The 27,561-nt window shown below is 49.8% G+C and overlaps 1 protein-coding gene across 2 annotated transcripts; it reads left to right on the top strand.

Moving 5' to 3' along the window:
• The first annotated feature begins 4,947 nt into the window (after nt 1-4,947).
• On the top strand, nt 4,948-26,778 carry LOC123017479 (myelin-associated glycoprotein-like). Of its 2 annotated transcripts, XM_044418848.1 has the most exons (9): nt 4,948-5,040; nt 16,867-17,028; nt 18,792-19,172; nt 19,823-20,116; nt 21,204-21,476; nt 22,668-22,958; nt 24,641-24,740; nt 25,368-25,548; nt 26,066-26,778. In XM_044418848.1, exons 2-9 carry the CDS (start codon nt 16,986-16,988, stop codon nt 26,207-26,209), a joined length of 1,707 nt encoding a protein of 568 aa, XP_044274783.1. In that variant the 5' UTR covers nt 4,948-5,040; nt 16,867-16,985; the 3' UTR covers nt 26,210-26,778. The 2 variants fall into 2 exon arrangements, with proteins under 2 accessions (XP_044274783.1, XP_044274784.1); XM_044418849.1 differs by lacking the exon at nt 4,948-5,040 and having other exon boundaries at nt 15,559-17,028; nt 25,371-25,548.
• The last annotated feature ends 783 nt before the right edge of the window (nt 26,779-27,561 follow it).

Here is a 27,561-nt window from a genome sequence, read left to right as displayed (position 1 = left end):
ATGATACCCATTCTGGCACTTGTTGGTGCCCTGACATGAATGTGTGGAAAGTTCCAGAGCTGGGCTAAAAGGACACAGCTAAGCCAATCCTTGGCATCCTCAGTCTCATGGGAGAGCACACACTCCAGGATCCACCAGCTAGATTGGCAGGAGGCCAAAGGATGGATTTTTCAAGAGCCCGGCACACAACTCACTATGAATGAAAAAAAGATGTTAGCCAAGGCAGTTCAGGGATACAGGATCCGAGAGTGGCCACTGGCTGCGAATTTTAAAAAATGGGGCAGGGGGAATGCATGGATGATTACAGGCCCTTATGACTGGTTTTACTGACCACTGCTGAAAATAGCGCATCTCAGTCCAAAAGGAAATATTATACCTGGTTGCCATCTGCTATCGCTCCTTCCCTCTGTCTCTTCAGGGCCACCACTTCCCTGCTTTGCCAGCTGAGGGAGCCAGGGAGCAGGTAGCTGGCAGCCACCCCCTGCTCCGCTTTCGCTCACACGGTTCCTAGCCTGGAAGGACAGCGAGGGGACCAGGCTCCTTGCAAGGCTGAAAAGGAGGAACAGCTCCAGGGAGCTCTTGCCAGTGGGAACCTGCCTGCCTTTGATGGTGGCCCTGGCCAAGCCTACAGATGGAAATATGGGGGGGGGCACTAAAGGGGGAGGGGGGTCATGCGCAGCAGCCTGGATACAAGGCACCTGCTGCGTGTGCATGTGATTTGATTAAATTTGCTTCTCAGACAGCAATGGGATGGATGGCCTCTGAGCATCCCTGCACACCCTGACCCTGTGAAAATGGAATATTCACAGAAGGCAGCCTCAGCACCCCCACAATCCAGCCACAGTCATTTGCTGGACGAGAGGAGAGATGGGCAAGGGGGCACCAGCCCTTGACCTCCTGCACCTCCCAGCAGCTGCCTGGACACCGTGGCGAGACGTCAGGACTTCTGCTCTGTTTGAAAGCCCCAGCAGCGGAGGAGCCTGCCCCCGCGGGTGCTTTGGGCAGCATCCGGGGAGGAGGGCAGACCTGTGCGGCACTCGGCCTCACTCCTGGCTCTGCTTCACACATGCATGCCCACAGGCTGCCCCTCGGAACTCTGCACCCAGGAGCTGGCACATGGCGGCCCATGGAGGTTTGCATCGCCCTGCTTCCCGCTGATGGCACGCCTGGCCTGCGGCATGATTACTCAGTGCTCGTGCACGTGCATTTATACATACGATGCCAAGGATCAAAATGCACCTCTTTAGACATGCTGCCCCTCTAAGAGAGCCATTTTCTAGAGTCCTGGGGGTGGCTGTGCGCAAATACTTGTGGTGTGGTGCGGTGTGGTGTGGTTGGCATCCCTTTCCTCAGCCCACAACGCCCTGTGAACACCACGTGTGATGAGCGAAAGCCACCAATATGGGGCATCCCTAGTAATCGGGGCAGCTGGATAGTGATCTTTTTGATATGTGTACACAAGATCAGTGCCTACAGCCGAGGCTTTTTTCCCTAATTAAATTAGGCCGGTGCTCTTTGGCTCCTGCCCCACTGGCTTCTATAAACAAGCTGTCTATGTGGATTCCTACGGTTTCACATCCGGCTTCCTCAGAGGGGGCACAATCCAGCCAAAGTAAAGCATAATAAAAACAAAACAAAAATAAACCAACACCACCAAAATAATAATAATAAACCCCACTGAGTCACAAGGTGGAGAGAGACTCCTGCTGGGGAAGCAAGCTTGACTGAATGCAGGAGGTTTACCCCACTGTAAACATCTTTAACTTTGGCTAAGGATTTGGCTCATGCAGCCAAATCTTAAACATACAGATCAGGCAGCAAAGTCCCCTTCCTCTTGCAGTGGAAGCCAGCGCTGGCCCCAGGACTTATTTTTCCACCAGAAGTCAGTCCTTAGGCCAGCCTTTAAAGCCAGGGATCAACTCAGGAGCACATGAAATAAGTGTGCAATAATTGTACAACAGCACAGGATGCTTTTTGCCATCACAGCTGAATAATGATTATGGATTAGGATTAGGTGGAAGAGGCACCCAGATTTTTATTTTATTGCTGGGGGGATTACATTTTATTTGCTTTTTTCTGGCAGCATTAAGCCCCAGCATCTCTTTTTCTAGGAATTAAACATAGGCTGGTGTCATCCACTTCTAGTCCCCTGGGTTGGCTTCTTCTGCCCAGGTCTTTATTTTGCATTGTACTGGGTATTTGTGATGGACTGTTTGCTGAGATGCATCAGATGCCTGATTTGGGGCAGGGTTGGGGCAGATACTGGAATTTTGAGATGGAGGAGTAGATTGTACCGCTTCAGGTTCCAAGGGGGCAGATTCAAGTTTAGATGCTCAGCTCCATTTAAAAAAAGGAAACACCTTCCTGCAAACAGTAAACTAGCAGAGCAAGAAGGAAAGATCTGTCCCAACTCAGCTTGTTTTTTATGTGCAGTACAATATAATGAGCTCACCCGCCTGAAATTCATTCTTTACCACCTGATATGAGAAATGGCATTAGGAGACAATTGCATTTTGAGGACACTGTGGATGTGAGACAAACTGTTCTTCCCACGCTGCATCTTTTGCTAGAAATCTTATGACTTAAGGGTCCAAATAACTTGCAGGTATCTTATCTTTTCAAATGTAAGCACTTGCCAAAGGAATGCATTATTTTGCAATGCTGTAAACTACCCGGAGAGCTTTGACTATAGGGCAATATAGAAATGAAGATGGATGAATGGATGGAATGAGAGATTCCTAAAATCTATGAAGATGGCCGTGGTCCATTGACCTTATTGCGCCATACAGGATGTTTGTGTGCTTGATTGTGAGTTCCTCTTAGCCTTCAGGGTTTGCATGTCTTGTAGGTGATGGACTTCACAGTGGAGGCGCTATGTCACTTAGTTGGCTAATAAAGCTGGCAACCTTCACCTCCTGGCGTGATGATCGCTTCTGGATCCCTCCCCTGCAGGAATGAGAGCCTGGCCATGGGTTTACCTGGGCGTGGGAGTGTCAGGCAGCCAATTTTAGTTGCCCTGTAGCATCTCTCTGGGGCATTGTAGGAAAGGAACACGGCCAGGAAAGCCTGCAGCCACGGGCCCAAAATGGGCATGTGCCGGTGGACCGTGCCTGGTGCAGGGCCCTCGAGGTTGCCAGAGGCACCAGCTGCTGATGCCAGACCAACGACGCCTCGCAGCCTGTGCCACGTTCTCCTTGCGGCTGATCCTTCCCACTCTGGCTGGACTTGTGGCTGGTGCCGAGATCACAGCAGCTGCTGGCACCACCTCGTCTCCTTTTCTTGCAAATGGACAGAGTTGTGGGCTTTGCCGTGTGTGTTGCTGCCATCTGTGTTGTCTTCTTTCCTATCTCAGCTCTTGGAAACCAGGGCTGTGGGCTTAGCACCGGTGGGCCGCAATGCCATCACTACCAAAGGAAGTAGCCATGACATATGCAGAACAACAAGAAGATTCCCAAATGCTTATTTAAAATAAAGGCGAATTCCAGGTATGAAAAAGTTAAGTCTATAGCTGTCAACCACCAGCCTTAAAAATCAGTGGATGGCCCTGAATTTGTTTGCACTATTTATTTATTTATTTATTTGGGTATTTTTACCCTGTTCAATTATGTTGTGGGTCTCTGGATGGCTTACAATTACAATACTGATGCTAAACTGGCGTTAGTAAGTCCAAAATTTACTTTGAGAGAAATGAGAGAACGGAAAGGAGGAAGAGTAAGAGGAGAGCAGGAATAGGAGCAGGAGGAAGGGAAGGGAAGGGAAGGGAAGGGAAGGGAAGGGAAGGGAAGGGAAGGGAAGGGAAGAAAGGAGATGGATCCACAGAGAGAATTCTTAGAACTTAGAAGGCCTCTTAGGTGTCATCTCCTTCAGTCCCATGCTCAGTGCAGGACTTTTCACGGTCAGCCTCTGCGACAGATGGCTTGCCGGGCTCTCTTTAAATATCTCCAGCAAAGGGGAGCTTCCCCGCCTGCTCTGCCTGCCCTCTCACAGCTCCGGCCATTAGGAGCTTTCTCCTAACATTTCCGGAACCACCTCCTTGCAGTTTCCAGCCCCAGCCCTGGTTCTGCCCCCCCACCCCCGGCCCACCTTCTGGAGCAAGAGCGAACAGCACCGCTGCACCCCCTGCAGGACAGGCCCACTCGGCTATTTAGCGGGTGCTGTCAGGTGTTCCTTTAATCTTTTCCTCTGCAGGCTAAACATGCCCAGCTCTAGACAGACAGGCAGACAAGCCAGCAGAGGAGAACACATTTGCACGAAGCAAGAGCCCAGGTCCCAGGTTGCTAAACAGATAATTTAAAGAGGGACAGCAGTGTAAAGACAGCAGGGACCATATCGCAGATAGACAGATTAAAAAATCGTTCAAACAAAAAAGCCAAACATGCTACTAGATAAATAGGCTGCTAAATATTGCTAGACAGACGCGGGCCTGGGGGCCCAGTCACTATTAAGAGGCCTGGTCCTATATTGCAGCCAGAATGCAGTAAACGGCAGAATCCTAGGCATGTTTAGCATGGGGTCCAGCATCTCCCGTGTGTCCCAGCCAACATGCACCTCTCACTCTCTCTCTCCTTCTCCTCTCTCTCTCGGCATGCATCGGATGATGCAGGCTGGCGCTGCGTCCCAGCTTTGCACAATCCAAAGACGGCGCCCGAGTCCGCGCGGTCAGCAGCGGCAGCAGCGGCGGCCACGGGGCCCCGGAAACGCGCGGCATCCTGTTTCCCCCGCGCATAGAGCAGAGCAGGGCCGGGGGGCGGGTCGGGGGGCAAGTGCGGATGCCGCCCGCGCGCTGCCGAGCCGCAAAACTTCGCGAGGCCCCGGGCCAGAGCGCGCGCGAGGGAGCGCGAGAGAGAAGCGATTATTTATAGTTGGCAGGAGCGGAGAGAGGACGCGGGGGGGCGGGGGGGGGGAGGGGGGGGGGACGGGGGGCGGGGGATGAAATGGTAACGAGCGTGTCAGAGAGAGGAGGAAGCAGAGCGTGAGGAGGAAGCCCGCCCGCTTGCAGGTGCTGGGGGGGAGCCACGGGGGTCCCCAGGTCGATGACAGGTGAGTTCTTTGGAGGGGCGGGGGGCAGCTGGAGCAAAGCTGGTGAGCGAGGATTCTGCGTTGTTTACCAGGACATCCCCGCTGCATTGCACAGCTGGAGCGAGTGGGGGACCCTTGCGCGAGCCCCCTCCCCCTGCCGTCCCTTCCCCGGCAGAAAGCACAGCCCCTCGCCCACCAATCTGCTCAGATCTGACAGGTTTAATCAGAGCCGGGGGGAGCACGGCGCGTGGAGAGCAAGAGCCCAGAAGAGCTGCTTTGCAGCCTCTTGGAATTAACTCGGGGAAACTCTGCTCCGTCGTCAGAGAAGCGACCGCTGCCCGCAAGCCCCTCTCGCCTTCCCACAGCGGCGTTCGGATCCTCTTGGATCGCCCCGGGCTCGGACACGCGCGCACGTCCCCAAACGGCGCGGGTCTCCGCTCCCTCGCGCAGAGATGAACACAGCCCGGCAGATTCGGAGGGGGCTCGCTAAGCTCCCAAACCAGGCGGCGGGGGGGGGGGGCTGGGATAGTAAAGCATTCCCTCCCCAAAGAAACAGGAGCTTGTGAGGGTCCTTCGCTCTACCTCCTAGACTCTACTTCCCCTACATTCTGCTATCTCCCGAATTCCCTGCTTAAAAAAACCAACCAAGCAAGCAGGTTTCCAAAGCTGCTAGGCTGAGTCCAAGAACTGGTTGGATTAACCGATCAGAAAGAATTTGATCAACTGCAAAGATGGCACCAATTAATCAGGCGAGGGATGATGTATATATTCTGCAGGCAGCTTTGATAGTCTTAGAAGAAGCAGTTCCCTCTAGATAAGACCCCGTGGTGCAGCGGAGTAATTTTGGACCCGGGACTTCATGGTCTTGGCGCTTAGCCTTGGCTAAGGCTTCTCTTTTCCCACACTGCCATTCCATGCTTTTGGTTCTACATTCTCGATGCGTTTCAGCAAAGCGCACGAAACCCATTTGCCTGCCCCAGTCTGAACCAAGCGTGAGCGAGAGGGTGGACACACTCACGGTTCAAGGCTGCTTCTCCATCATAGCATGGCGTTTGCTTCTGCCAAGCACATTCCCTTTGGAAGGATTCCATTCTGTGGTTAGGAAAAAGAGATAAAAGGATATAGAAATATAGAAATTATAAGAAATAATAAAATGACTGTCCACAGCCTCACAAATGCCAAGCTAGCCACCCTGTTATAAAATGTCTATAAACACAGAAGAAAGGACCAAGCCCCAACCAGAATCAGCCACATCGCTGAAGCTGGGCACCCTTCCCCATGCCATTTGGCCAGCCAATCTCTGGGTAGTCATGGGTTAGGGTTATGGTTAGGGTTGGGGTCCTGGATGGCCACTGCAAGGTGTAGCCCTTGTAGCCACATCACTGCAAGAGATGGGGTGTAGGGTGCCTCTTTTAAAACGATGCTTGCTTTTGAATGATGCTGTCTTTCTTAAATATAACAGTAGCCAGGCTTGATTAATCAATGAAAGCTCATATAATTAACACATAATGCAATGCTATGCATGTTTACTCAGAGCTAAGGGGAGTGGGGGGTATTTTGTTTTTTCAAGGGTAGCAGGCTACTGAGAACGACAGTGGCTTTAATCAGATGCCACCTTGATCGAATCCCATCGCTGGGTTTGTTTGACTGTTTGTAAACTGGCACATGTGCACACACATTCAACAATTCAGAGCAGCAGAAATGCAATAATGCCAGGGAAGGCATTTTCCAGCCTTGTATTTGTTTGTTTATTTATTTAAAACATTTTTATCCTGTCCTTTGCAACAGCCTCAGGATGGCTTACAAAATATAAGCACTATCCGAGGTAGCCAGGGGCGATCTGCAGTTCCATGCAGGTGAGCAAGAAGGCTGGGGGAGGAGAACCGGCAGACTGCCCGCTTTTGTCCCTCATCAGTGCCCAGCATAGAAATATAGCCCTGTGTCCCTTCTCTACTAGCCCCAATAGGCTAGTGACTGGTTCCTCAGACTAGTAACTACTGCGAGTTTATTTGCAAGCCTGGAGTCAAAGCAGAGGAAGACAACTGTGGTCATAGGACGGAACTTGGATGATGTGCAAACTAAGCACCGATAAAAGCCATTCGGCACAACTGCTGGAGACGTGCAGAATTCGGTGCATGGGTGTTGCGGGCGTGGCTGGTGGTTTGTGTGCATTCACAGGATCAAGGTTTAGGTGTGCATTAGAAGATTCTTGAAAACCAAACTTTGGGGTGGCAGCTTCGCTAAAGATTCCAAAGAGCTGCTTGCCACTTCTGGTAGACTTTATTGGGCTTAGAGGACAAATGGCCCGCCCTTTTGGTGCGCCACTTTATTTATTTATTTATTTATTTATTACATTTGTATGCCGTCCATTACTGTTGTCTCTGGACGGCTCACAACATTACCTACATGCTGGAGTTTAGTAGGAGCTGACACGGAACTGTCCATTTATCAGCATATGTTCATATCTGCATGTGGACATGGCAAGGAAGCTGGAAATAAACCCTGTCAAAATGCAATTCACAATCCCAGGTTGTTGGCCTCTTGGAAAGCAGTTGCACAGATCCAGCAGAGACAATTTGTATGTTGAAGCTGGGAAAACCCAGAGAGAGAAAAATTGGCCGAGGCAGGGGTACAGAACGCTACATTGGAGGCCAGCTCCGGTCCTCCTGGATCCCATTCTGCCCTCCAGGGTTATGTGGATGGACAGGCCCCTTCATCTGAGCCTCACCTCCTTTCTCTTGCCCCCCAATAATTTGGTGTTCTCTTGACTGGTGCAGTTTCACCCCCTTTTCTAAAAAGCTGAATTTCCCCTCCTAAGGCTCAGTAAGAGTTTTAAGCTCATCTATCTGGGTATTATCACCACATACCCATGTGCCTGTGGCCCCTTCCACTGGTGGAATTCGCCCCCCAAGGCTTTTCTGGGATGAAGTCTGGCCCTCGGGTTCAGCACCCTGGCTTGGGGGAGTGTGTGTTTTGCAGGGCAGGCAGACGTGGGCGTGTTGTTCAGGGAGGAATGCATATCAAGGGGATGAATGGATGGGGGTGACACAGGTGGGGAGGGCTGGGGAGAAGAAGCCCATGATGCGAATAGATGGGGTTGCCGGGGTCTTTACGTCTTATGGTCCTTCATCTCCAAACTGGACTTGGACAGGAAATTTCTTCAGAGGATCTCTTCAGATAGAGGCTGCCTTTCTGGCAGTCCTCCACATACCAGACTGTAGGAGAGGACACCCAGTCAACCTGTCCTCCCCGCCCTCAGCAAAGGAGTGAAGGGATTCTGAAGTAACTCCAGGGCCAGCCTTTCTCTGGGCATGAGTTCAGCCCTGGAATCTGTGAGAACTGTCAAGAGCAGACTGCCTCTGAGAATGCACAGAGTATTTTCCCCTGCTTTTGTGGACTGCTGTATATACCTGGCTCATGTCCTGCCCGGAAGGCACAGAGGGTGCAACCCATCTGCAGCCCGGGTCCTGTGCTCTTTGTCTCCACATCTGAGCTGTGATTCTACACAGGGGAGTATGAACAGCAGCTTTTCTACTGACACCCCCATACCTTTACCAGCTGCTCTCTTTGCAGACAGTGGCAAGAGATCAGTGTGATCTCCATGACATGAAAAGCTTCCCGCCCTGAGTTTGGCCAGTCCAGCTCTTGTGAAAGGCAGCTGGGGCCAGGCCTCCCCTCCCCTTGTCCCAGACAGTCGGCAAACTTGCCCATTCAGCGCAATGCAGAGTGAGAAAGCACCGTGGATGCTGGCCTCCCGCTGCCTCCGTCCTAAATGCATTCGTGTGCCTTTGTCACATGCCATGATGCATAGGAATGGGGTGGGAATTGCAGCATGTGAGGCAACCCTTGTGAGTCACAGCTGTTCCCCATCTGTGTGGGCTGGGCTTTCAGATCAGAAGGCGCAACTTCTAGTAGCCCCGTTCATTTTAGAAGCCATTCAATACTTGCTCAACCCATCTGGTTGCAGCACTGGAGGAGAGACAACAGCTTGCAGTGCGGGTGGACAGCAGCTTTGATTGCCCCGAGGCGACAGCTCTGTGGGCAGCCAGGACATTATGCACACTTGGTGGTCAAGCTGCTGCTGAGCCAGCTCTGCGGGCTGGAAACACGGGCAGGGGAAGGATGAATGGTGTGTGTGTGTGTGTGTGCATGCACGCCTGTGTGTCATTTGCGGACTGGGGTGTGCGGGGAGAGGTCAGCGTTTGTCCCAACTACACAGAGAAGTGGGGTGCCCAGACGGGGTTGTGGTCGGCTGCAGGCGACAGTTAACGGACCTGCATTAGAGGTGACGGCCCGGCGCTTGAGGTCCTGGTGCTGGAGGGTGGATGGAGATCCTCTCTCAAGGATGCCTCCGGCTGGCTGCCAGCAACTTGCGGCCCAAGTATGTGTGGGGGCAACGTTCGCTGGTCCCCTCGCCTCGGTATCTGGTCTGGCATGCCTGTCACTGAACTCCAGCTTCATCTGTTTGAGGGGACGCGCAGCAAAGAGATGCCTTTGGCAGAGCACTTCCTGCAGAGGCGGGGCCCTTTAGCAGCCTTACTGAGGGGACCAGGAGTGGCCCCTACAGTCAGGGCCAATATCCAGGGTAGATATGATGGGGCCCCTGCTGATGGCCCTCACCCAGCAAGGGCCCACTGGCAGAAGCTGCCTAGACTTGCTCCTCCCCTTCACTCTGCCAACGAGCTCATCCACCTGCCTTTGCTTTGGTCCAGATGATGGCAGTGGTGAGAAGGAGGTAGCACGAGATGCCTTGAGCTGGCCTGCTTCTTGCTGGCCCTCTGCCTGTCCAGCAAGCAACTGGGAGCAACGACAGGAAAGAGGATGAGGAGTCCTAGCTGCTGGTGGCAATGGTGGGGAGAATGTGGTCCAATGAGAGAGGAGCCCCTGGAGGGTCCCTTGCCCCAAAGCCCTCACAAGCTGGGAGCAGGTGCTGCAGACACCAGTCCTGCCCCCGGAATTTCCCACAAGGCTCTGCAGCAACTTTTCTCCAACCCGGTACCGCTCCCATCACCCAGCCAGCCCAAGGAACCAGGCTGAGGCACACGGAGTAGTGGCTCGGAGCAGGGGCCATTCCAGCGGGGATGCAGGGCAGAGTGGGAAACTGGGCAGGGTGGCAGAACCTCAGTGCTGCCCAAGGAAGCTCTGTCCCGAGGCCCGGGCGGACCTGAGCCTTCCTCTGCTCCAACCACAAGGCTTTACTCCCCCCCGCCCCGCCAGTGTATCCAAAAGCTCTGAAATCTCAGGCATGGTTATGATTTTCCAAAGCCCAAACGGGATAGGATGCAAAATGCATTTTTCTCCATCTGATGTGCATGGTTGCTGCTGTTTGTGCTTTAAGGTGAATTCCATCTGCTGCAGGGAAGGACAATTAATGGGATCAGAGCAGAGACAGAGAGAGCATTTAACCCTTTCCTGCCATCCTGCAGTCCCACAGAAAGTCCCCTTTCTGTAGGTTGTGTTTATGTAGGAAGGCATGCCTCGCTGGAGCCATGTATTCCATAGCTGCTCCGTATAGATCTGGCCCATGCAGTGTTAGGGCTTGCTCCACTAGGGCTTGTGCCCCCATATCTTTCATTTGGAGCCCCTAATCTCCAGGAGGCTGCCCCCCCACACACACACACTGCCATCCACTGTCCCTGGCTGAAAGAAAGGTCCCCCTGGATCGCACAGGGAGGCCCCTGCGTAAGCATCCCTCCAGCAAAGCAGTTGCCACCACGCAGCCAAACCCTGTGGCAGGAGAGCTGTCTTTCCTCTATAAAACCAGGCATACTGAATCTGTTGCTTTGCTTCCCAGGCAGGTGCACTCCCCACAGCCTGGAAGGGTGCGCATGGCTGTTCAAGCAATGATAATGTGGCAGCAGAGGCTGTGAGCAGGCAGAGCTTGTTGGCCTCTGCAGTCCATAGAGATGGCAGGGAATTTCCCGAACCCCTCTTCTAATCTAAAACTTCTGGGCCAGGAATAATCATGCAACTAAGTTAATAAGGCCCCTCTTAGAAACACTTACGAACTCAGAGAGGTGCAAGTAGATGGGAGGAGGGAACGGGTGTTGAGGTGATGGGGTTGGGACATGTTGCAATATTTTGATTGCACTTGGAATTTGTCTTGTCTGCTCTGTTTTTCCATCCAACAGTTTGCAATTCCTGGTTAGGGAGCAAAGGACAAAGGTTGGGGCTGGGGGTCTATCAGCCTCTTCCAGCAACCCTTTCTCCCAGTTTCATCAGGCTGCAGTGACTTGGAAGGAATCTGACCCTTGCATTTCAACATCCTTGTGTTTAAGCAACAGCGTTGAGGAGGCTCTGTGTTTTAGGGTAGCGGGGGGTCTCCACTACAGGCTCGAAAAAATGATGCTGATTGGCTGCTATTAGTTTTTCCTGGGGGAAATAGCTCAAGGAAGTAAGCCAACCCATATGGGTCTGGTGGTGTGCCAGTTCTCCAACCAAGGGCCTTTTTATGAGAGTCACAGTTCAAATGAGTTGAACCTGTTTTCAGGAATAGCAGTCAATCCTGGAGAAATTCCAGGATATTCTTGCGAAGATTCAGAGTACATTTCCTTCTGCTTTGGCCCAGAAATGCAGGCAACTCCCAGATTGTAACTCATAAAGAGTGTCAGGAAATATCAAGGACTTAACATTACCGAGAATGCTATGAAATTCTTTAATACAATTGCTCTTATGGGACTTACTAGTCTTCAAAAGAACAAAAACCCTGAAGAATTGCCAATTGTTTCTCTTCACACCCGGATGCTGGTTGCAAAGACTTGAAATGGGGAAAAGAGAACAATTTCTCAACTGATATGTGAAACTGAACTGTTCTTAAGAACAAAATAAAAACCTGCCTGTATTCAGCATCCTGTTTCACCTACTGGCTAACCGGATGTTTTTTATATAGTTGTTTAGTTATTATTCAGATATCTAGCAGTATGTCCTCAAACCTTTCATGCAAGCTGTTTATTTATAGCATTGTGACCCTACGCCTTCGCCAGAAAGGCTGATGGAGTGGCTTCCAAAGATCACTGCTGTGACAGTTCATGTTCTCAGGCTTGCAGTCTAAGAGACACGACACAAAAGGAAATGGGGATGAGGGGGAAACACGGACAGGCTCAAGGTCTTACAGGGACCAGCTGGGGTGGAGACAGGAAACTGGGGGAAGAGAGTGCTACTGTGCAGATGGCAAAAGGCCAAAGGCAGCTAGCGGGTGTCCCTGTTGCATGTCCTGGCTTTAATTCCTCCCCACTGTTATGGGATAGAACTCTCTTCTTTTGTTTGTCCCAATTCTATGCTATTTATCAAATGAAGTGGGTTACCTCTAAGTTCAGCCATCAATTTCTCTCAGTCTCTTGATTTTTCCCCAAGATCCTTGCTATTCCTTGAGAACCAGCGTGGCCTTGTGACTAGAATATTGGACTGGGACCCAGGAGATCCAGGTTCTAGTCTGCTCAGCCATAAAGCCCACAGGGGGACTCCCTGGGCCAGTCGTGGCCTTTCTGCCTAGCCTACCTCACAGGGTTGTTGTCAGACTAAAACGGAGAGGAAGGTTATGTAAGCCACCTTGAGTCCTTGCAGGTAAAGTCAGGGGGGTAAATAAATTTATTATTTGTTTATAATAAATAAACAATAAGTAATAATTTAAACTACCATGATGGGCAAGAGGCTTTACAGATCCAAGGGCTGTCGTTATGGTTTGGCTACTAAAAGTGCCGCCGAGGAAAGAGCTGCTCTGAGAGAGCCGGGAGCAGGGAGGACTTGTGCCCGGAGGGGGTGTGCCAAAAAGAGGCCAAAAAAGTCGGGCCAAGAGAGAGGGTGAAGTTTAAATCCAAACTGTATTTCAGCAGGTTTGTGAAATACAGCTTGAATCAGAGTGGCATCCGAAGGGCCTTGGGGGGTTTCTGGCTGATACGGTTGGCGGTTGTATCGAATGCTTGGTCCGTGTGTGGAACATGGAAAAGACTCGGGCAGCTGATACATTTGCTCTTGAGTAGTAGAGCTCATACACACCCATGCTGCACCCCAGACCTGGAAGCGATGAAGCAAGAGAGAAGACAGCCTGATTGCAGGTGGAGGAAAAGTCCTCTCGGATGCAGCCGAGTCCTCGTGTGTGCCTGTAGACCAGGGCCTTTAGAGGCAATGAGGGCAGGAAAGAAACAGCCTCCCCCTGCTTCTCTCTGCTGCACAGCAGAGCTTCTTAAGTCTCTTCAAAAGAGAGCCTGCTTAATGCTCGCTCCCAGGACACCCCAGGCTTGTCTGAATCGCACTGCAATATCATGTCAGCTGTTTCCAACGTAACCGGGGGGTACCAACTCGCCTCCGACATTAGGTTGTTTTATTTGGTTTACTACATTTCTGTAGTGGCATTTTATGATGCACTATTCTTCTTTGTTTTTTATGAATGCTGTAAACTGTGCAGAGAGTTTCAGCTATTGGACAGCAAAGAAATAAAATCTATACATACATGCATACATACAAACAGTCCTGGGGATCCACAAAGCATAGACTGTAGTCTTCTATTTCTCTGCTCCTGCCACCTTCATGTCTAAACATCCTGAGCACCATTCCAAAATCTATCACCACTTCAACGAATCCGCTGACTGCCTGCAGCACAAACCATGCAGGATCCATCCCTCGAGCATTCCGGGAGCTCCTCTCGCCAGTGGCCCAGGCTTAGAATATCGCGATCCAAGGGGAAGTCCGTGAAGACTTGTGAAACACAGTTTGCACCACTGGCAATCTCCTTCCACATCACGTGCAGCCACACAAACAAAAGTTGCTGCACGTGGAGGGGAAGGCGGACGCTGGTGGCACAGAGGTTGTGCGGACTCCATTCCTGGTTAGAGCGACGGGGATCCTGGGCATGTTTGCCAGGCATTCAGACTCATGGCTGCAGCATCGTGGACTGGCATCCGGAGCGGAGCACAGGGAACCCGACCCCAAAATGCGTCCCTCACACATCCCGGCTGACGAGCACACAGGAGTCCGTGTCATATTAGCCTGACACTTTCTGCTGAGTTACTGGTATTATTTTAGAGCATTTTAAATTTTAGCCTTTTTTAAAGTAAGTTTTATTATTATTTTTCACTAGCTAACAAAAAGAAAGTAAAAGCCATCAGTCATCAGAAGCATCAGACACATTGGGTCAGCCCCCCTGTACTTTTTTATAGTAATCCGTAAACATATTTAAGTCTATGCATAGTTCCGTTTCTCTAGCCAATAATAAAAAGAGTTCCAAGTTTGATAGAAGTATGTATCCTCTTTCTCCTTCAGAGACAAAGTCCATCTGTCCATTTCGGCACAGTCCAAGATCTTTTTTAAAATCAGTTCGTTGGTAGGTGGTTCTTCGCTCCTCCAGTGTTGGGCAAATGCAATCCTCGCTGCAGTAATTACATGTAGAATCAAATGCTTGCTTATTTTATTTTATTACTATTTATTTTTGGATTTATATCCTGCCTTTTTCCTACAAAGGGCTCAAGGCAGCTTACATCATTCTCCTCCTCCATCTTATCCCCACAACAACAACCCTGTGAGGTAGGTTGGGCTGAGAGTCTGTGACTGGCCCAGAGTCACCCAGTTGGCTCCATGGCTGAGCGGGGACTAGAACCCAGATCATCTGAGTCCCAGTCCCATGCGCTTAACCACTACACCACACTGGCTCTCAACATCATCAGGTACAATGCCTAATAAGAAAACTTCAGGCTTAAATATTAGAGGTTTTTGTAACATTCCGTCAAGCCATTTATGTATTTTAGCCCAGTATTTTTTGCCTTATCACAAGTCCACCACATATGATAAAAAGTACCAGGTTTATGTTTGCATTTCCAACATCCATTTGACGTATTTGGAAACATCTTAGCTAATCTATTTGGTGATAGGTACCATCTATAAAACATTTTATACAGATTTTCTTTATATGAGGTTGCTAATGTTACTTTAATATTTCTTTCCCACAACTTTTGCCATTTCTGTAGCTCAATATTGTATCTAAAATTTTGTGCCCACGTTATCATAGTTTCCTTAACTTGTTCATCTTCCATTCTCATATCCAAAAGAAAACTACAATCTTTTAATCGTTTTCGCATCTGATTTTAAGATCACTTGGTCAAATGTTGTTAATCCTTATAGAACCCCCACATTTTATAGTCTTTAACATATCTCAATTGTATTTGAACCTTATGCCACCAAGAAATATTAATTCCCGCACTTGCAGTTCTTGGTTCGGTTTCAATCCTCCGTCATTATCCAGAATATCATCATATCTCACAATCATATCAAAATTCAATGCATTTGGATATACAAGAGCTTCCATAGGTGAAAGCCATCTTAGTAATTTAGTGTACATTTTTTTCTTAGTTTTTCCCACACTGACATTAATGACTTTCTAATATAATGGTTTAAAAAGCAACCATCTGCCTTATACTTCTCATACCACATATAAGCGTGCCAACCCATTTGCAAATCATGCCCTTCAAGAGAAAGGATTTGCTTATTTCTTAAGGTTATCCATTCTTTTAGCCATGTTAAGACAGAAGATTGATAATACAGCATCCAGTCAGGAAGACCAAAACCCCCATTTCCTTTGGCCTCCTGAAGCATTTTTAATTTAATCCTTGTTTTCTTCTTTTTCCTTACAAATCTCAAAATGTGGATGGTTAGATCATCAAAGAATTTTTATCAAAACTTTTAGTCTTCTTGCACCACACTCTTGGTATTGTTGAACCATTGTCAGCATTTTCACTTCACTAATTCAGGAGCAGAAACCGCATATATAAAAATGCATGCCTACTTCAGACTCCAAAAACCACAATGTGATGTTTTGAAAATATCACAAGTTTTGGTTTTGCTTGTTTCCTTAAAGGAAAATTGCTTACACTGGAGGGGCTAGTGTACAGCTGGAAGTCAGTGAAAAGCAACTTTGTAGCTGAATTTTCTGCAGAAATTTGTTGCCCAAGCACTGGAAAGAGAACTTTCCTCCCCTGTATTTTGCACACACCAAAGTTATTACACAGACACGCTCCACATGCTGGGAGTTGTAGGCCATTTTTCTGTGTTGGATTGCACCCTTAGGGGGTTGCTCTGATTGAATATTGATAACAAACAAGGCCTATCCGCAACCCATTGGAGGGATTTCAGTTCTCCTCTGATAAATTCTGCATTCTTTGTTTTTATTACTACCACTTCAAAAGCACTAACTAGCAGTTTTCTAAGCACTGTACATATGATAAAAGATAAGAAAGAGTCAGCTTGGAGGCTCACATTCTAATAGGCATTATGGAAAAGGAAAGGGGAAAGCGGGAGAGGAGGAAAGCAAACATAGCCACTGTGTTTTCGCTGTCTGATAAATGGGACAAGCCCATCCCTGCTCTGCCATGATGCTCTTCCCGGGAGGCGGGGAGGCATGCCCTTGTAGTCCATGGCCATCTGGCTGGTGGAATTGGCCAGAGCATGCCTCTTGTCAGCCCTGCAGCTCCTTATACAAATGTAAGTTCCCCCACTGGGCAGACGGGGAACCCACACGCCCACACATGCCTACACACCAACCCTGGTTCCTCCTTCAACAGCAGGAGTGTTAGAGATGAGCAGATGGCATGAAAATAAGGATGGTGCTTCTTCGGGCTTCAAGAATGACGTAGGAACAAGGGTTAGTTAGAAAGCTGGCAACGACTTACGCCTGTCCGCCTTTGAAAGGCCAAGCCATCCGTCCCATTGACCCCTGATAGAATTATTTTATTTGCTTGCTTGCTTGTTTAAAGCTGTTATATCCCACCCTTCACAAATTCTCAGGGCGCATTAAGGCTGATGCACACCTGATTGTCTTGACTCTGTTTAATTCAATTCCCCTTTTCTCATTCCAACCAGTTTCCCCATCTGCTGGCTTGGTTCTGCATGACGAAGGGGAGAAGAAGAGAAGACGGATCTCCCCTTCCCCCAAGCCCTGAGATTTTCTCAGGGCTGCAATCCCCGAAAGACTTCACAACATGAAACTCTTCAGGAAATATCTCCCACTGGCATTACTTCTGGGTAGGTTCTGTGATGCTTGTTGGTCTGACATACCCATAAGTACATCCCACAGTTTTGCAGTGTGGCTATTCCACAATTACTCCACCCCAATTGCAGTCTTATCTTAATCCTGGCTGTGCTTAGGCGGCAGTGAAATCACACTGATAGAATGGAAACGTCTAAAGAGAAAGAGCAGATCAGTTCCCCACTCTTTCCAATTTCATATTTGGATTGGAACTCAAAACTTAGCATCAGCTGAGAAAAGTGGCAGGAATCAGGTCAAAAGCAACGGCTTGGTCCAACTCGCTTTCAAGGACTTTTCTGTCCAATTCCCAAGCAGTGAGAAATGCTGACTTAAAACTGAGCTGCTCCTGTGCTGGAACACACCTGGATGGAAAGATGGGCAAAGCCCTGGCTGCTGGCGGGCAGGAAGTGCCCACAGAGATAGGTGTGCTTTTAGACCTTAAAGAGAGGTGTCATCTGAGAGGCTGACATGGAAGATGATGGAAAGTGCATGTCCGCTGCAGGAAGAAGAACCACAAAGGGCGGAGAAGAGGCAACGGGTGTTCAGTGCATGCACACAAGAAGGGCATGGGCTGAAAGGCATAAAGAGATGCTCTGGACAGGGCAAGCAGGGCTGGGAGTGCGGCTCAGGCAGAGGAAGCTGACCTTTCTGCCTTGCCGTGCTCGTGCGTGGTCTCACCACCCACGTGGTCTCTGTCCTGCTGCTGCTCTGCACAGATCAACTAGAAGCAATAGGAGCTTCCCCGCAGGGCAAACAGCAGCTCTCGGCCGTGATGGCACCGAGGGTTACATCATTCCCTCCCCTGTGCTGCTATTCCAGTGCTGCTTCCCCACCCCCACGAACGCTCCCCGACAGGCTGTGCTTGCTATCCAAGGCCCTCTTCCAGGGGCCTCCTCCGAAGGATGTTTGGAGGTGGCATCAAGGAGAGGGCTTTCTCGCTGGTAGCCTCCCACTTATGGAATAGTCTCCCCATCCAGACTGTTCTTTTCAGAGCCTAAGACCCCCTTCTTCTCTCAGATATTGGGCAGCATGTGATGATTTTTTAAAATTAGATCTTTTTATTTCTTGTTGATTGTTTTAAAGTATTTATATATACTTTATTTATGAGTCTCTCTCACTCTGAGTATGTTGTATATTTATAGGCTTGTATGTCTGTGGCTTTAGATTTTTTTCAAAGTTTTAATCTTTAGAAACCACTCAGAGAGCTTTGGATATTGGGCAGTATAGAAGCATAATCCTGTAACTAAAACCTTACAATGAAATCAAAACCATGAAACAAAATCGAGGAAATGAAAATCTTTAAATGTTATACACAAAAATCTTAAGGCTTTAATCTCTGTGAACCAACCAGAGGGCTTTTCCTACAGAATGCAATAAATGCCGTTCAAAATACTGCCAGAGAACGACGGTCGTCAGATTGCTACCTGGAGATCACAGCCTGACCTTTGACAAGGCATGTGCAGTGGAAAGCGAGCCTTCCCTTTGCCTCCAATCCCTTTCTTTCCAAGGCCCGATCTCCCTTCCCCAGCCACTGAGCGCACAGCTGAAGTTTATTCGTTAACTTGTTATATTTGCATCCCACCTTTCTCCCATTGTGGAACTCAAGGTGGCGACATGTGGTTTTCCCAGGGGTCTCCCCTCCAAGCTCAGGCCAGCCCCAGACCTGCTTAGCTTCCACATGGTGGATCCCTCAGGTGCTCCAGACCATGCTCTGGCCCAGTTCAAGTCCCTTTTCCCTGTCCCACAACTTTTTCTCCAGTTCTGGTACACAGCCCCGTCTCTGCGGCCTGGAACTCCTCGCTGCCCCGCTCCATCGAAGCCTTACAGGGATCCTGCGTAGTCATCCCATGCGCGTTCAGCTTCCCCGGTTCCCGCGAATCCTGGCCCGGCAGATTCAGCGTGGCTTGGTACCAGTACCGTTCCCGGGGGTATCCTGAAATCTACAACAGCAAAACCCCAAGCAGCGTCCTGTCTGATTACATGGGGCGGACAGAAGTGCTTGGAGACCTCGAGATGGGCAACTGTACCCTCAGCATCAACCCTGTGCGTGGCACGGATGCCATGAGCTACTACGTCTGGATCAACCCAGATTCAGTCAAGCACCGGTTCTACGACGTCACCGTCCGGGTGGTAGTGACAGGTGAGCACGATCTTGCCGTGTGTGCGCCACCTCGGCCCGTGATCCGTGGCTCTCGGCAGCCATAGCTGGAGCATCCCCGTCTATAACGTTGCCGGGGGAGGAAATGCCTAGCAAGTGGAGGTGCAAAGGCACAGCAAAGGTGCGGAGGGGAGCGAGGGGTCAAGCTGTTATGAGTTCGGCATCCCCTCCCAAACGAGACAGGCACTTCAGCTATGACTGGAAGAGTCTTTGTTCCCTATGGAAATCAGTGTATACACAAGCCTCCAAAAGGGGTGGGGGAACAGTGCCAGCCCGGGCACTGGCGTTGGCACTGTGTATTTCCCTCGCACTGGGAGCAGTGGAAAGGCAGCATTCAGCCCGAGAAAAGTGCAGCCCGGAAAGGCCTTGGCCAGCAGGTAGCAGTGAATTCTCCTTCTCCAGTTCCGCCCTGGCTAAGCGCTTTCTCACGCTCTTATGGCACCTGCCCTTGCTTAAGCCCCGCCTTTCCAGCCAGGTGCACATGAGTGAGCCGCACTGACCTCAGTTTCCCAGTCAGTCCTCCTGCAAATGCCAGTCACCCCTTTCCCCGACTTTCCCAGTGATCGCGACTCCCGTGCACCCATTTCCCACCTGCCACTGCTCATCCTTCTTCGATGGGCTTTTGCTTGCAGACATTCTGAAGCAACCGGAGCTGAGCAACCCGGGGTTACTGACAGAAGGCGATCGCACCTTGGTTACCTGTTCAACCCTGCACACCTGCCCTTTGTCCCCACCTACCCTCATCTGGAATCATCTGGGGGCCAGGGCTGTTACGATCCAGGAACGTTTGGCAGGGGGTGTCTGGAGGACAGAATCGAGGTTTAGCTTCATCCCCATTTACAAGGACCACGGCAAATATCTGCAGTGCACCGCCACCTTCCCAAACAAGGAACAGTCTCACCGTGGGATCTACCTACAGGTTAAATGTGAGTGTCTGAATATGGTAATCCAGGATGATGGGTTCTAGGTTCCTTCTCTTCAAAGCCACGGCTCTCGATGCTCTGCCACTCAAGGGTGATGTCCACTTTAAATTTTCTTCCACCCAACATGAGGGGTAGTTATTTGCTAACTTTAAAAAAATGAAAGCAGACATTTCCACTGCTGTTATTACTGTTGTTGCTGTAAACTGATTGTGCTGGCTTTGTGTGTGTTCTACTTTTATTTTGTCCCACTTTGTATGTGTTTAGAGAGCTTTGTATTTTATGTTGTAAATCTCCCAGAGAGCCTCAGCTATTGGGAGGTGTAGAAATTAAAGAATAAACAAACAAATAATTCTGTTTAAAATGTTAAGAGACCTAGGCCTCAACACAGTGCGAGTTTGCACAAAATAGCTGGCTGAGGAATTATTACTATATTATTATATTACATTTATACTGCACCTTTCTTCTTTCTGCAAGGAACTGAAGGCAGCTTACGAGGTTCCCCTTTTCTTCATTTGAACCTCATAACAACAACCTTGTGAGGTAGGCTAGGCATAAGAGTCTGTGACTGACCTATAGTCACCTAGTGAGTTTCGTAGCTCAGTGAGGATTTGACCCTGGGTCTCCTGAGTCCAAGCTTCATACTCTAATCACTAGGGCTTACACGGTGTTTTTCTCTATTTAAACATACGGATGTCTTATAGGACCACTGGCACAAGTGGTGTCATCTTTCTGGCAGATGCTTGACTTCCTAATTTCATTGCTTTATCCACTCTTGTTTTCAAGCTGTGAGATGCCTTGAGCCAACGCAGTTCTGGAAGGGAAGTGAGGCAACCTGAAGGAATAAATGATCTTATTAGGAACTAGAGTTGTTGGTCCTGGTGGAGGTAGCACTGATATTAATGTATTGTTTACATGTTAATCAGTAATGTTTAATTATGATTATTGTGACTATATTAATTGTAGTAATTTTCTAAAAAAATAAGAAACAAAAGAAACTTCTTCTTTAGAGGAAGGCCTCCAACAATTCTATTCAGGGTTACTCCTCTTGCTGCTACACGGGCCTCTCCCCGTATCTGGCTGTCTCTTCCAGATTCCCCCAAAAATGCGGTCGTCTCAGTGGTGGGGAACCCCGTCCTGAAGGAAGGAGACAGCGTCACCCTGCGATGCAGCAGCCAGAGCAACCCCCCGGCCGTCAGCTACCGCTGGTTCTCGGGGCCACGCAAGGCACCGCTGCGGGTGGCAGGCGTTGGGCCGGTGGTGCAGGTGACGGACGTGCAGAGGAACTCAGGGCCGTACCACTGCGTTGCAGAGAACGACGTGGGCATGGGAGAGGACTCGCCACCCACCTACCTCAACGTGGAGTGTAAGAGGATGCTGCCCTTCTTCCCTTTTGCTGGGCTCTGTTCACGGCCCGGCTGTGTTCCGTGGTTCCGAAAAGCGTGCAATTTCATACCAGTTGCTGGCATCCTGGGTGGAGGCACTTCTTCCCTTATCTACGTCCAAACCCCCTTGCCTGAACAGCTCCGTGACAGACAACCGGTGAGGTTTTTGCAGTCGTTGCATCCGTGTGCCTGGGGAAAGCTTGCCCTGGTGAATGTCAGCCTGCCAGGCACAATGCAGGCGATGGTGCCAATGACATTTAAACCTCCACACAGGGGTGCCAAACCTGGAGAGGCTCCTATTTCTACAGCTTCAACAATTCCTTAATCTGCAGCTGTGAGCAGATAGAAAGGCTGAGTCCAGCCCTGGGAAGCAGCAGATCAGGGCAGCCTGGGCGAGTGAGATTTATTCTGATCTGTCAGTGACCCTCCTTAGTGGTATCAACACAGACATCAGGCTAATGCAGGACACAAACCGGGCCTGTTTTATGTTTTGACTGCTCTCCCTCCTCCGTAGTGCTGGTGGAAGCAGAGCTTTTGCACCTGTGGAAATTGTCTGCACAGGTACAGGATCTTTTTCCTGGGTGAGATAAGAACTATGTCCCGTGGGCTCCCGCTCACCTGCTAAGGTTGTCTGTGAATGCACCTTTCTGAGTTCCACCTTCCACATGGTGCCTCAGAAACCCAGCAGAGAAAAGGCCTTCTCTGTGTCTGTGGAATGCCCTTTCCAGGGAAATCCAAAGGGCATCTTCCTTGCATCTCTTTAGATGGCAGATCAAGACCTTACTCTTCCAAGAAGCTACGTAATTTCTAATCTGTTGCTCTGGTTATTAGCTTTAGTACTGCCTCATAGAATCATAGAAGTGGAGTTGCAAGGGCCATGAAGGCCATCAAGTGAAGCTGTATTTATTGTTCTTGTTACCTTCTGGTTGCTTGGATGTATTACCTAAAGCAGCTTACAGTGAGGCATTATGTAAAATAAATAAATAAATGAGTCAGAGTGCAATACTATGCAAGTTTGACCAAAAAAAGGCATACAAGTCTGAGTACGCTGAATTGGCAGTTTTTGGTGTTGTTTGGAGGCAACAAATAATGTCAGGTTCTGGCTTAAAGGTGGTGGTGCTGGTGGTGCTGGTGATGCCGCCGACGCTGATGAATCTCTGCCTCTCATGCAGATAAGCCCGTGATTCTGCCCCAGGGAAACTGCACCATCTCCAGAACCGGGGAGACCATCACCTGCTACTGCGTGGCAGAGGGGAACCCGTTGCCCAGCATCGAGTGGCTCCTCCGAAACCAAACCATCCCAGAGGTCTTCAACAGCTCCGAGCTGCAGGCAGAGTCTGCCTCTTGGGGGCAGGCCGTCATCGGGGTATTGAGAGTCCCCAATTCCAGCCTGGCCAGTGTGACATGCAGCGCCACCAACCAGCACGGGCCCAGCCAAAGCATACTGCCCATCGTCCAGGCAGGTGAGCTGAGGGCAGGTCGGGAGGGGATGCTGAGAAGCCAAGGTAGAGGTGGAGCTGGCCAGGCGGGGGTAGTCTCCACATGCACGTGATCTCCTTCATACAGAGCTGGGGGCCTCTTTCCAAATTCAGTTTCAGAGAAGCTATCCGGTGCAACACCCCAGTGAATGGGTGGGGCTGAAGGCAAAAACAAAGGGGTCACTCCACAAGGAGCTCGACTGGCCACCAGGCCTGAAGTTACTGCTGGAGTTAGTAAACAGCAGCTGCAGAGTCCTAAACCCATCCAGTGCTGTGACTTTGCAAACCGCAGCTGGACGTGGGGAGAAGATTTAGATGAAGAACAGGCCAGAGCCAAAGTTAAAGCCCACCCTTTGATGAACCAAAGTGTGGATCCCGATTCCACCCTGTTCACCATGTCTGCAAGCACAAACAGGCCCAAGACCTGGAGAACATCAAGCTGGGCTTCTCCAAAAGAATATGGAAAGAGGAACTTGGCGGCGCTGGACTGTCAGGTCATTTCATCCTTGGAGGTCCTTCTCCATCTGCTGCCTTTTACCTGGCCAGGTTAGCAACCTGGCCACTAGAAAGAGGGACATCTCAGTGGTAACACCCAAACTATGCAAATTCCTCTCCAGGTATCTTTGTCTGGCACCTGCCAGGTAAAAGCTCTCCTGCTCTTTAATGGCCATACCTTATGGCTTTGTTTGCCTTGTGTCTTCTCCTTTATTTCTTCTTTGGGATTTTCAACCCTTTCATTACAACCTGCTTTAATATGCTGATTTTGTTGTTGCTTTGCTGTATTTAGTCACTGTGTGTGTGTTTTAATCAAGGCTGCCTGGGGCAAAAGGTGAGCTTTCTTGCTTAGTTTTTAAAAGCAGAAACCCCAAAGTATTTGCGACACAACACTGAACATACTGGATGACTTTGGATCAGTCACGGACTCTCAGTCTAACTACCTTACGAGGTTGTTTTGAGGATACTGCCAACCGGATGAAACCCAAATAATGCATACTTTCCCTTACAACAACTCCTAAAGTGCCCCCCCTGCTCCCCCCAGGACAAAATGAGGACACAGAAGAAGGAAAACAGCCACAATGGACTCATAAGAAGGAAAGAAAAGTGGATCGGCTGAAGGCATTGTTGAACAATCAAGTTTTGGCCAAAGTTCAAAAACACGTAACATGCAGCTCTTCATGGTTGTCCTATAGGCTTCAAATCTATGATGGGCTGTAGAGAAGGGCTGGCGCTCTGTCCCTGTTCAGAAGTTCATGGATAGGTTTCTAGAACTAGAATGGAAAGTGGGTTCTACAGCTGGACCTGGATGTGTGTGCAAGGAAGAGTAGTTGTTTAAAAAAACCCTATCCTGTGTTATAGCATGCAACAGGTGAAGCCCAGTGGTGCAGTCAGTGGGAAGTGCTACCAGCTGAAACTCTGCCTGTCACCTGGTGCAAAAGGCAAGGATGGGCAACTTGGAGCCCTTCAGATGTTTCGGTCTCCAAATCCCATAGTCTTTCCCTGTTGACTGTGCTGGGTAGGCTGATACGAACTGCAGGACAAAGCATCTGGAAGGCCCCTTCCGGGCTGAAGGCTTCCTATCCAGGCTGCATGCTGAGGCCATCGTTGTAAATGCCAACCGCCTGGTTTCATTCTCTCTCCCTCTCCCTCCCTCTGTCTCGTTTTTTCAGGGGACCCTACCCTTCTGCTCATGGCATCTGGGGGTGCTGTTGGGGGCCTCCTCTTCTTTGGCCTTCTGGGAACTGTGGTCTACAAAATGACAGTGAACAGGTGAGAAAGCTAAACTGGGTTCAGACAACACAATGGGAGTGTGTATGAGTTGAACGTGGGTTATTATGGAATCATAGGTTGTTGCCGAAATGTGACTTACCATGTTGTCAGAACCCATGTATGCTAAGAAGCCATGGTTTATTAACCACAAGAAGATAACCCATGATTTCTAGTTGGGTGGTGAGCTGTGGTTTGCTCTCTCAGCTGTGTATCGGGCGACAGACCACATTTCAACCACCCGTAGGTCAGTGACAACCCTCACCCTTGAATGTGGCTTATCATGGTGCCTCAGTCCAGTAACTGAAGGCATGCATAGAAATACTGAAGGCCAGTGATCTCACAAGGCTGGCTGAACCTGGACCTAGAAGCACAAGTTCTAAGCAGATACTGACTTTGATTTATTTAAGGATGGGGGGGAAATCTGACTTGATGACTCCATGTACCATGAAAACATCCTTCTCTTCCATGGCATGCCCCCCTGCCCCACCCCGCCCCCATCCCTACTCCTGTGCCTTTACTCGTGGCAGGATCTGGTTCATCTCCACGCTTCACTCTGCATATCAAGGTTTGTAGGCAGCGGGTTCCTCGCGCCACTGCAACGGCACTCCCTATTTCCCCTTCTGCTAGCAGGAAAAAAAAGCGGAGGCAAGAAGAGGAAGATGACATAGATGATCCTTCCCTGTGCGTCACCGATGGGGCGATGAAACAGGAAACCACTCCTAAACCAGAAAAGCCACACAAATCCAAGAAGGAGACGTTCAACATGTACAGCAAGACCGAAACAGAAATGAGAATGGCTGCTGACAATGTAAGGGCTTCCCCAGGGCAGAACAACACCCCATAGCTTCTCTAGAGCAGTTGTCTCCCACCTGTTTAGAACCTGGACCCCCCTTTGACTACCACCTGCAATGGCAGAACCACTCGGGTTGCAACGTCTGACTGATGGCTCCGTTAGATGGAAAGGATCAGCAGCAAAACATCGACCGTGTGGTTGGTGCTGATCAGGGGCCAGCAAGCTGCACCCTTTTCCAGAATGCTCCCTTGTCTGCCCTGGTGTTCACCTTCTCCCCACCTGGTCATCGGTGGCTGCGTGCACCCCTCATGGCAAGCAACCCTAAGGTGGTTTCCACGGTTTCCATTGCTGGATGTGTCTGACAGAGGATAAGGGGTCTGCGCTCGTGTGGTTTTCATCCTCCTCACCGTTTCCCTCTTCCACACAGTGCATATTGAAAAGTCAGTTCTTCCTGGCTTAGAGGTACCTTCCAAGTCGCTTGATCTCACAAGCTTCTTCTCCCCCTCTCCCTCCCCCGACCCCTTTGTTTTAGGATCTAAGCTCCGAGACTTATGAGGCTATGGGGGTAGTAGAAGATTATAAGACGCTATCAACAGAGGCATCTGCTGGACTTTATGGGAACCTGGGCAACTGGCAGGCCTCCTCTGGCCCGGAACAGATCTACTCCAACGTGTGAGCCGAGAAGAGGATGGAGCAAAGCAGTGTGTCTGAATCTCTTTCTGCTGAACCAATAGAGGAGCGATGCTAGCTAGCCAGAGTGACAACGCGATTCGGAAGAAAGGAGAGCTGGGGAGGTGTGCTGTCAAATTAAGAGACCTAAATAAATAAACCTTGTGGAAGTCTGCAGCTGCAAGGCAGACCTCCCAAAATTCCCCGGGGAGCATTTTTAGTATAAACCCTCGGGACTCCCTGCCACCGGGAAACATTATTAGCATGATCTCCTGGGACCCTCCGTGGGGACTTTGTTATGGGCATAGAAGCTTAGTGGGGAGAATATTTATGGTGTAACCCCCTAAGGCTCCTTCCCATGAGGAATGTTACTGATCCTCACCCCTGGGACTGCCTGCTGAAAAGCACTAGTTTAAGATGCTAGTCCCTAGGACTGCCTGCAGAAGGGTATGGGGGTGTAATAATTCCCTTCTTCTTTTCTAAGACTGAAATCTTTCCTGCTGTGCTGAGCCCTTTGTGTAAGTGGGTTTTACTGTCAAGACTTTCAAAGTATATGTCTCTATTTTTGTACTTTCAGCATGTTCACGCTGCTTTTGTTGCTGTGAGTAATTTGAAGTCAGGGTGGAAGGGTGGATACCGCTCAGCTCTCTCTGCAAGCGACTGCATCACACCAGGCACATGAGGCTGACTGTAGGCCAGGTGCCAATTTTTTTTCCAGAAAGAGGTACCAGCACTTCAAGCCACTGAGTCAGAGCCAGATGCAGGTTCCCTCCCATACAGGTGCCCTTGCAGCTTTCCTTCTGTCACGGTGTATACTGCACAGGGTTCAGCTTGCACCAGTTGAATTTCTGCCTGTTAGGCAGCATTTCAAGGCCCAGAAAAGGTGATGGCCATGCTCCATCACTGTCCTGCATGTTTTTGGAGGAAATGTAGCACAGTGTTGTTGTTATTTTAGTGGCACATCACATTTATATCCTGTCTTTATCTTCTAGAGCAGAAGCCAAGGCAGCGTGCACATGGCAGCTGCTTTCCATTTTGTCCACACAACAGTCTTGTGAGGTAGGATAGGCTGAGAGCCAGCAGCTGCCCTGGGTCATTCGCGCGTTTCGTGGCCAAGCTGGGCCCAGAGCTCAGGTCTCCTGTGTCCTCGTGCACCACATTTTTTCTTACTGACCACCCCAGCACTCTGGCCCTTGGACACCTTTCATGGCACACCTCAGGGTGCCCCTCACCTCCCACTTTAAAGAAAGCAAGGGAGGAAGCTTCCAGCTGTTGCCATCTTCATATTCCATCCGTGCCTTGGGCTACATGGAATGCAGTTCAGAGATATTCTTATGAGAGAGAGAGCGAGAGAGAGAG

This window comes from Varanus komodoensis, unplaced genomic scaffold (genome assembly GCF_004798865.1).
Source record: "Varanus komodoensis strain SLA01 unplaced genomic scaffold, ASM479886v1 scaffold93, whole genome shotgun sequence".
NCBI classification, from domain to species: domain Eukaryota; kingdom Metazoa; phylum Chordata; class Lepidosauria; order Squamata; family Varanidae; genus Varanus; species Varanus komodoensis.
Note: the sequence above shows the minus strand (reverse complement) of the source record. Positions and strands in the feature narration are given on the sequence as shown.

Excerpts from the sequence above, each read along its gene's own strand:
- LOC123017479 (XM_044418848.1), top strand. The coding sequence starts at position 16,986 with ATGAAACTCTTCAGGAAATATCTCCCACTGGCATTACTTCTGG. Across the intron at positions 19,173-19,822 it reads CGTCCGGGTGGTAGTGACAG|ACATTCTGAAGCAACCGGAG; the intron begins GTGAGCACGATC and ends TTTTGCTTGCAG. Across the intron at positions 25,549-26,065 it reads TGAGAATGGCTGCTGACAAT|GATCTAAGCTCCGAGACTTA; the intron begins GTAAGGGCTTCC and ends CCTTTGTTTTAG.